General features: G+C 31.6%; 1 protein-coding gene across 1 annotated transcript; it reads right to left on the bottom strand.

Moving 5' to 3' along the window:
* Positions 1–3,152: 3,152 nt before the first annotated feature.
* Positions 3,153–10,135, bottom strand: LOC123669151 (phosphatidylserine synthase). Its single transcript, XM_045602783.1, has 7 exons — positions 9,972–10,135; positions 9,060–9,318; positions 8,094–8,404; positions 7,756–8,010; positions 6,025–6,247; positions 5,171–5,234; positions 3,153–3,434 (listed from the first exon to the last, which is right to left on the bottom strand). Exons 1-6 carry the CDS (start codon positions 10,133–10,135, stop codon positions 5,190–5,192), a joined length of 1,257 nt encoding a protein of 418 aa, XP_045458739.1. The 3' UTR covers positions 3,153–3,434; positions 5,171–5,189.
* Positions 10,136–10,344: the final 209 nt, after the last annotated feature.

The following is a 10,344-nucleotide window of genomic DNA, read 5'->3' as shown; positions in this document are numbered from 1 at the left end:
GATTGTCGTTTTATTCCTTTCTAGCAGTAAAGTAAGTATACAATAACATTGTAATACCCAGGTTCTAAACCAAAATTACGATATTTAAAATTATTCTACTATGTCTTTGATATTTATTTAGCGTTAGAAACTATGTTATCAGTTTGAGCAATGTATAAAAACTAGTAAAAATGTGCAACTAGTCTTAATAACTAAATAATTGTGTTTGCTCACAAACGAAAAAAAACAGACTTCAATTACATCGTAGTAATACAACGTAGATCAACGAAAAAATAGTCAAGTAACCACGCGTTATCGAAGATTACTCAAAAAGTAGTTATCAGATCTCGATAAAATTTATATGTGACTACACGATAAACATCAGCTTTCGATTAAATTAAAAATTATCAAAATCGGTACACCCAGTAAAAAGATATTGCGGATTTTCGAGAGTTTCCCTCGATTTCTCTGGGATTCCATAATCAGATTCTGGTTTTCTTATCATGGTACCAAACTAGGAATATCTACTTTCCAATGAAAAAAGAATCATCGAAATCGGTACATCCAGTAGAAAGTTATGCGGTATAATACAACGTAGGTCGACGAAAAAAGCGTCAAGTAAAAACGCATTATTAGACATAACTCGAAAAATAGTTGTTAGATCTCAAATAAATTTAAATGGGACCAAATGACACACACCACCTTTCGATTAAATTTTTTTTGTCGAAATCGGTCCGCCCAGTCAAGTTCTGAAGTAACATACATTTTAAAAAAATACAGTCGAATTGAGAACCTCCTCCTTTTTTGGAAGTCGGTTAACGTCGTAACGGTTTATGCGTCGCAGAATTAAATGAAACAAAGTTTTCTGAAGAAATTCATCTATTCTAGTTATATATTTGCCTACAGCAATATTCTAAACATCAAAAATTGCTAATGTCCCCTTCGGCTTAAATGTTATGTTACTGTTAAACATAGTTTATCTTTTTTAAGACTGTTATACATTTCATTGCCATGTGAACAAAATATTTGAATAAAAAATAAATAAAACTACTGTATAGAAAACCCTATTATCCCTATTAGCTTTCATAATAATAATCGAGAAACTGCTTAAACGTAAAATAAATCTTTGTATTATAAATTGGAACAGTTTATTTTTCTACTCAAAATATTTTTAAATTCTTTTTATCCTTTTTTTAGGATAAAATCCTTTATTATATTATGAGTAATTGAATCATAGTTAAATTAGAATTCATAAACGCTGTTTTAAAAACGTTCACTTTATGATAAGACTAAACAAAAATTATAAAATATTACATACTGGACTTATCTAAAGGGTGCGAAAATACGAGCGCTGGACGCATTTTGACGCACTCGTCCCAGTTATAAAAGAGCATAAGTAAAAATATTGGTAAAATTCTGAGCGGAAGTCAATAGAAGTTGCTTAATTTTTTTTTTTCACTAGCTGCCACGCAACTTTGACTACGTTATATTTAGGATAACTGGTAGTCTAATCGGATTTAGTCCCATTACATATGGCTAGCTGTTGCTAAATACTGCAGTTTTGGAATTTCTCAGCTTTTCATTTTCTTTTTACGAAAACCTAAATTTGCCAGTTGCCAGTAAGTTGGCAGTTAATTGAATTTGCCAGAATTTTCGTCGAAAACAGTCGCTCTTATGATTATAGACATCAAACAGAATGCCAAGATTTTTTTCTTATGTAGGTAAGTACCATGGAGGATAGTAAGTACTGTGAAAAAATTGACATGCATAGGTATAGTGCAGGGGTTCCCAAACTTGTTTTGTCTACTGCCCACTTTAAGAATAAATTATTTTATAGTATCCCCATTTTTTTACCAACTTAAAAACCACTATAACTTCAAATTAATTTAATTATTGCGAGCTATATTAGCGGAGATTAAACATTAATTCTAAACGAGACTTTTACTATAACCCTCAAGAGTTACCTTGAAACCTAAGCGCAGTACACAGCGGCGGTCAGGTCCAATAAGAATGATTATTGAAACGCAACTTTATTGTATTTAGACATAGTATCTTTTATTCAAAATAAAACAAACAATCGTTTCTAATATAAAAACTAATGTGAAGGATGATTTAAATCGCCCCCCAAGCCTCTTCACAACGCCACCTTTTTTTTTCTGGATCTCTTACCCTTTATGCCTGCAGCGCCCACAAGAGGGCGTTATCGCCTACTTTGGGAAAGGCTGGTATAGTGAGGCTATTATTGTGATGTCACAAATAGATTTCTTTTTTATTTATTTAATTTGGTTTAGGGTAACATTTATTACAGGTAAACTAAATAATATATGACTTTTTAACCTAATTGTAAGAGTATTCATATTCAGTCAAATATCCATATAGTCAGTAAATCAAAATCTATATGCGGTCTTTTCAGTCTTAGTCGAGGAATGTACGATACCTTTATGTATAACATTTTTAATAAATTCAAATGTAGGAGAAGAAACGAACCTTGTACCTACCTTGTATATTATGAAATAACCATAACCAATTAGTATACGATTCAGTATTGAATATTCAAAGTTTTTTCCACCATTCACCAAAATGCACACTAATTATTTTAATAATAATTTATATATGTAACTGCATATGATAATAGAACTCTTAATCGTTCTTAAAATCGGTTAATATTTTACACGGCCTATTCATGTACCTATTGGTATTAACGCACTCAAGTAGTTACATAATCTACACTTGAATGTAATAAATATTGAGTACAATTTAAATACATTCCCGTCAAATTCCTACACAGAAACCATTAAAATTTTAACTACAATATGAAATTAAATGGGATCACGGACTTATTAAGTACGTATTTGTCATATTGTTTCATCCGACGGTAAACAAGCGTAAGGTCCACCTGAAGGTAAGCGGTTACCGTAGCTTATAGACGTCTGCAACACCAGAAGCATCGCAAGCTTGGTACAGACCCTACCTCCAATCCCCGCAGGAGCTCTGGTCACGTAACTCACTATAGGAAAACAACACTGCATGAAAACAGTATTATTTAGCTGTGACTTTCTGTAAGGATCATATACTTCCCCAGTCAGGCTGCTCCAGATTTTGAGCAGGATATTTCCTGCTGTGCCCTAGTCAGTAAATAGTTTACATAAGGTCTTCAGTAACATACATAAAAGCCGGATCTAGGGATATATTCTATAATTATGAAAATTATCTACATAACTCACATTTTTATATTATTATCATGTGGAAGATTCAATTACCTATTTTTATATTGAAAAACAACATACAAAACAGCATTAATGAGCAAAACATCACTTTTTTATTTAACCTACTAAGTCCACAAAAAACGAGGTAACTAGTTCAAGCTAAAAATAGTATTTGGTGTGGCATAATTATTGTAACATAAATAGCTTTAGCATTATAACACTGCTATATTTGTATCTTCTGGCGAACACCTGAAACAAAAAAGGTATATAAATTATGTAAAGGTGCGTAAAAATACATTTATAATAATATTTTCTTTATCGTAAGCTCACCATCATGAATTGACTTGCGAAATACAGTTACTTGAAAACTTAACATTAGATGCACATTAAGTTTTACTGCTACATCCAAACTCGTTATATGCAGTATACACATAATATCTTATTATATATAAATCTCGTGTCACAATGTTTGTCCTCAATGGACTCCTAAACCACTTAACCGATTATAATAAAATTCGCACACCATGTGCAGTTCGATCCAACTTAAAAGATAGGCTATATTTTATTTTGATATATTATGTTATTATTATATTTCAGGAAAAAATAAGGTGATACGAAGTTCGCCAGGTCAGCTAGTATATACATATAACTTTGACCACGGACTATCTATATGGAAAGTCTTTTGGCAGTTTTGCGATCATATACTCTTTTTTATTTAAAAGTCATATCTTAAAACTAATCGCAATAACTCTGAGAACACTAAATGGATTCAACGAAAATAAAATGAAAAAAATATTCAAATACAAAATGGTACTACGGTCATCGAGATGCTGATGAATAAATTGATTTTCCGACCTATGTATATTTTAATGAATAACTCGTTTATTTATTTTGAATGGAATATAAAACATTTTAATATCTAATATATCAAATTCTCGTGTCACAGTTTTCGTTGCCATACTCCTCCGAAACGGCTTGACCGATTTTGATAAAAATTTTTGTGCTTATCCGGTATCTATGAGAATCGGCCAACATCTATTTTTCATCCCCCTAAATGTTAGGGGTAGTCCACCCCTAATTTTTTTTTAGACAAAATTTTTAATTTCTATTTTTTTATGATACAACATTAAAAGATACATATAACCCTAAATTTTCACCCTTCTACCACCAACCCCTATTTTAAATTAGCGTTTAACGGCAAGACAACGTTTGCCGGGTCAGCTAGTCTAATATATAAAATTCTCGTGTCGCGTTGTTTGTAGTTAAACTCCTTCGAAACGGCTTGACCGATTCTCATGAAATTTTGTGTGCATATTGGGTAGGTCTGAGAATCGAACAACATTTATTTTTCATCCCCCTAAATGTTAAGGGTAGTCCACCCTTAATTTTTTTTATATATATTCTGATAATTTATTTTATTTTTATTTTATTATGATTTAGTATCAAAAAATACATACAACCCTAAATTTTCATAATATATATGGCAAAACAACATTTGCTGGGTCAGCTACTTAAATAATAAATATTTTATATTATAAATAAAAACAAGAAATTAGTATGATTAGTTTATAGAGAATCGACTTAAAAAGATTATTTTAAAATAAATTTACATAGTGTAAATTTGAAATTCTATACAAATAAATAAAATTAGAGCGTCTGTTTGTAATATTAAAATAACCGCTTTTTGCTTAATTCATATATATGAATACACAGTACATATACCAAAATAACATTTTTTATAATTTTTGCCAGTCTGTCTGTTTGTTCCGGCTAATCTCTGAAACGGTTGACCGATTTTGACGGGACTCACTGGCAGATAGCTGATGTGATAAGGAGTAACTTAGGTTACTTTTATTTTAGACTTTTTATTTTATAACTGCAAATTGAACAATATCTATTTTGTTTAATTCCACGTGGATGAAGTCGCGGGCACAACTAGTTTTAAAATAAATTTACAAACTGTAAATTTGAAATTCTATATTTACCTGACCAAATGATAGATGTTTACTTTTCCTTCTTAGGACTGTCAATAGCAGCTTCTCTATTCGGCTAAAAAAAAGTATTTAAATTAACATAAGGAAGCTTAGTAAGGTATTTTCTTTATTTTTCAAACAAAAATATCTCTTAACTTACAGTTTATAAACAGCAAGCGTTATTTGTACAATAAGTTTATCATACGATTTATCTATAGAAATATATATAATCTAATAGAAAATAAAGAATTATCTACTTTACTGTACTCGCTGTGTGGTTACGGCAGTAAAGAATATAGTCACCCTCTCTCTTCCCGTGGGTTGCGTAAGAGGCGACTAAGGGATAACACAATTCCACTACCGCTTTGGAATTTAAAAAGCCGACCGATGGCGGGATACCTATCCAACTGCTGGCTTTGAAATACACAGAACGAAGAATGGCAACAGCGTCTTCGGTGCGACAAAGCCAGCCCTGCGGTCACCAACCCGCCTGCCAAGCGTGGTGACTATGGGCAAAACACATGAGTTTACGCCATTTTTGTGTGTGTGTGTGCCGTGCGTGCGTGCATGCATGCATGCATGCATGCATGCGTGCGTTCGTGCGTGCGTGCGTGCGTGCGTGCGTGCGTGTGTGCGTGCGTGCGTGCGTGCGTGCGTGCGTGCGTGCGTGCGTGCGTGCGTGCGTGCGTGCGTGCGTGTGTTTGTGTGTGTGTACGTTATAAAATATCGGTATCAGCAAATAGATCATCAAAAATTGATGAAAAAATGTATGTATATTCTTGTGGTGTAACATTATCTTGCATATTATGTCATTAAGGTTATAATTTATTAGAATAATCTATGATTACTATATTAAAAATATGTACCTCAAAATATCGGTGATACAGTACAACTCCATATACACAACCTACTGAGACTAGAATTTGTAAGACTAGCCATACAATCACATTGCACATTTGTGCTTGTCCAAATAATTCTTTGCCATTCTTTATACACAGCATTGATTCAGTGACCATGATAGCTCCATAAACCCAGCATTGGGTTCCGACTCTCTTGCACCTCGGATCCGTGACATAGGTATAATACTGCCTGAAATAATATTTTTTTTATTGCTTTAAAAGTGGTACATTTGATGTGGACATAACGACGCATTGGCGCAGCGGTCATAGCACTGGCTGTTGCGCTGGCGGTCGTGGGTTCGATCCCGCTCACTACAAACATTTGTATTGGCCATATAGATGTTTGTTGTGGTCTGCGCTTTTATGCTTGTGTGATTTGTGTATTTCCGGACCCCCGACACACGAGAAAATTCTACCGGGGGTCACTACTACTTAAACAATAATAACACATTAATCTATATATAAAGCTTTGCATCTAGCTAAAAATTGCTCCACTTTATGAGTGTTCTGTTACAAATTGCTTTTAGTTTTAAAGCCTAAATTTCACATTGTTATAAATCTTCTATACTGATGTATTCTATAACTAGTGCAATAAATTATTATCATATAGTAATAATTGACTTCCTTGAAGTCAAAGATCATTAAGTTAAGGCAAAACATTTAACACGTGAGCTATAAATTTCTATCATGTATTACATAATTTTATCTTAATTATGAGAACACAATCTTATATAATTATACAATAACTTCGGTCAATTTTATTGTCATTTATTTTGTAAAAAAGGCTAGGCTTTAGATTAGGAACCGCATTTCGAAGTTAGATAGGTTAATTTTTTTTTTTTTACCATAATCTAAACGTCTTAACAAAATACACTTAACATCTATATATTAATACGTGAAGCAAAAACATTGTACCCCTTTTTAAGAAAATTGGATGGACGGAGAGGTATGAAATTTCATACACATGGTTTATATAGAGGAGGGCAGAATGCTAATATTTTTTTTTTTTTAATTATGCATAAAAATATATACTCGCACTCGCGCTCTTACTCGCATATTACTTATTCGCATATAGGTCTTTTGTTGATTGTCAGTCAGGTTCTTTATTTTCTTTTATTTTAAAATTTTTGGTTTTCTTAACTTTAAATTTTCAATTATGGTCGAATTTCGACCTTTGGGCGACCACTAGTATTTATATTTAGAGACCATCCATAAATTACGTCACACGAATTTTTCGACTCCTCCCCCGCCCTTGTTACAATTGGTCACGTTTATGAGACACCCAATTCTACACCTAAAAATTATTAAAATAAAATCACTTACGACTTTTTTTCATTTAAATTATTTAAAAAAAATAAGATATGCTAATTTTTATAGGTAAACTTGTAAGGGGAGAGTCAGTTTGCCAACAAAGCAATTTAAAATTTATTTTTTAAATGAATCGTTAATAGTCATTTATGCAGTTAAAATATAACGTTTTATTTCTTCTTAGATATATTTTGAAATGTTATGTCACATACTTCGTAAACCCCTCAACCCTCTCCCGCAACGTGTAACGCAATTTATGGATGGCTCCTTTTATGTATTTTTTTTTTGTTGTTTCAATTTATTAGTTACTTTTAAAATGTAGAATATTGCAATGATACATATGTGTAATAATTGCAAAAACAGTCATAAATATGTACAAAAAATACAAACCTTACTGATGGAGCAACAATTACCCCAATTAAACATAGTCTAGCTATAACCAATGGATGTGATGGCGGCATTTCGAATATGTGTTTTAAAAAAAATGTATTTAACTCGGAAATTTGCCAAAACACCACAAGTTGACTAAGTGCAAAAAATCTCATGTAGGTGCATGTTGGATCCAACCAACGCACTGGAGTCCAATAAACTGGTGTAAATTGCAGTATGGCCCTTTTTATCTTGCCAGTTGTCGATGATATATCCCTTAAAAAGTAACAATATAAAATAAAAATAGGCATAAACATGTAACTATTTCCCACAATATGCAAGTTTTTATTTTTTCTTACCTAATGCTGACCCACTTGTATTCTCTCATTTCTAATGCTTTACAAATTTTAAGACCACACCATATGCCTAACCCGTTACAAACCAAAACATCCAGTATAATAGAATCCCACCAGCATTCTAAGAAATTTGGAAGTAAATGTGCAAATGCTATTTCAGTTATTTCCCACATAATAGATATAGCCCAAAGTAAGCCAGTGTGTCTAAAAAGAATAGCCTTAAACATCCATCCTAAAAAGTGACCCCAAGCAAATACATCAACATGTGACCAAATACGGGACAAGCTTAAGTCTGAGCAATTAACAGCATATTCCTGAAACAAGCATTAGACATAAATAATCAGGTTTTTAGATGCATTTAATATAATTGATTGATTAAATCTAAGTTTCACTTATGGCCTTTATTTGTAAAGACTACAATTAAATATTTGTTTTATTTTATTAAGCAGTCTAACAGAGTTAGAATACAACAATATGATACAATACCAGTTAAGCATAAATATAGCCAATAACTTAATTAATGTGATACTTTACATTCTTGCATCTTATTCAATGTACATTGAGTGTTGCATGTAAAAAGAATGTGTATTTATGAAGGTGTGGGTGTGTATGTGTATGTGCATGTGCGTGCGTGCGCGCGTCTGTGTGTGTGTGTGTGCTTACTGTTTGTGTTAGATTGTTTTTATTGAAAAGCAAAATAATTTATTAAAATAAATAATTATTGGAAAGCAATATACCATTCATTGCCTTTTTTATAAATTTAAAATGAATGTTATAAAATTTTAATGTATATTATTGTACAGTATACTCAATTTCTCAAATTAATTTTGCTATAATCAGGCAAATAACTAATACTAAACGAGTTTGTCCTTGAAAATAATAGATTCCGCTTTACTATATATAAGCTAAGAAACTAATGATAATTATATAAAAAATGAATAAAAATTAAAATAATAAAAATTTGCTTACCTTATCCATATCTATATGAAAATTACGTAAGTTTGGATCAATCCAATACATAATTTCATAAACAGTAGAATAACTTTGAAATAAAAGAAACAACAAAGCGAGTAAGTAAAGTACCGACATGCCAAATACTATTCTCCATACTGCTGGGTGTGGTCTAGTAAAGGGTCCATTAGGAAATGTAAGTACTGACACTATTAAGAAAAAGAAAATGACACAACATATTCCAGACCAAATATTATCTTGGATCCTGCTTTCGTCTCTGTAAAAAATTAAATAATTTTAATGTATATAGCTTTATACAACTTTATAAAAAAAATATAAACTACATGAATAGCCCACATCGTTAAATGAATTATTGTGTATATTAATACTATATGACTGACTGACTGATGTATGATTTTGTAGGCAATAGGTTCGCACAGTGATTAAAGGGATAGGGTGTTGCATTGGTAGTCATATTTTAATACTGATTGTTTGTATTCGTCTATTGAGAGCAATAAAAATTCTTATCTTAGTCTAGCTATTTGTTACATAGCCCAACATGTGATTATTTATCTTATTCACTATTTATTTGTTTTTTAATTTTTAATTCATCCAATATTTACTTTATTATTTAATATAATACTCCATTACTTTGTCAAGTTACATAGAAGAATAAAATAGCTAACAATGTAGATCATGTACTTGTACAGTATTGTATGTACGATGTTATATTTATTACCGTACATTATTAGCCTATATGTGTTTAAACTTGAGATACTAAGATGGTGAGCCCTGAATGTTAAACACAGTGTCAACAAACTCTAAAGTCTACACCAAGGAACCCAGTGACCTGAATAATTCTAGAATGGGAGATATGTTCAGCAGTAAGAAATGACAACACATACTTAATATAGGGAAACAAATAAATACCTCACAAAAGCAGTATAAATGACTGCAGCAATTGATACTGCTAAAAGGGTTATTGTATGTGGTTTATAAAAAAATTCTAATGATATATCATCCACTGGGCGTTCATTTATGTAACTAAAAGCGTCCTTAGATTCATCTGCAACTGCACTATTTCCCGACTCCATTGGGCTTAAATATGTGTGTTTATATTTTTTTAGCTATTAAGCTTCTTAGGAAGTGAACTTTGTGTAGTAAACAGTCATCTCATAACACGATAAATATTATTCAAAATGATGTCAAAAATTCTTTAAATTGTGAACACTATAAGAGAAAAATGTGCACTTATGTGGGAAACAAAAATTGTACAATATAAGTAATGTGATTTGCAAAAAAA

The sequence above is a fragment of the Melitaea cinxia genome, chromosome 3 (genome assembly GCF_905220565.1).
Source record: "Melitaea cinxia chromosome 3, ilMelCinx1.1, whole genome shotgun sequence".
Classification (NCBI taxonomy): domain Eukaryota; kingdom Metazoa; phylum Arthropoda; class Insecta; order Lepidoptera; family Nymphalidae; genus Melitaea; species Melitaea cinxia.
This window is presented reverse-complemented; position numbering and strand designations above follow the sequence as displayed.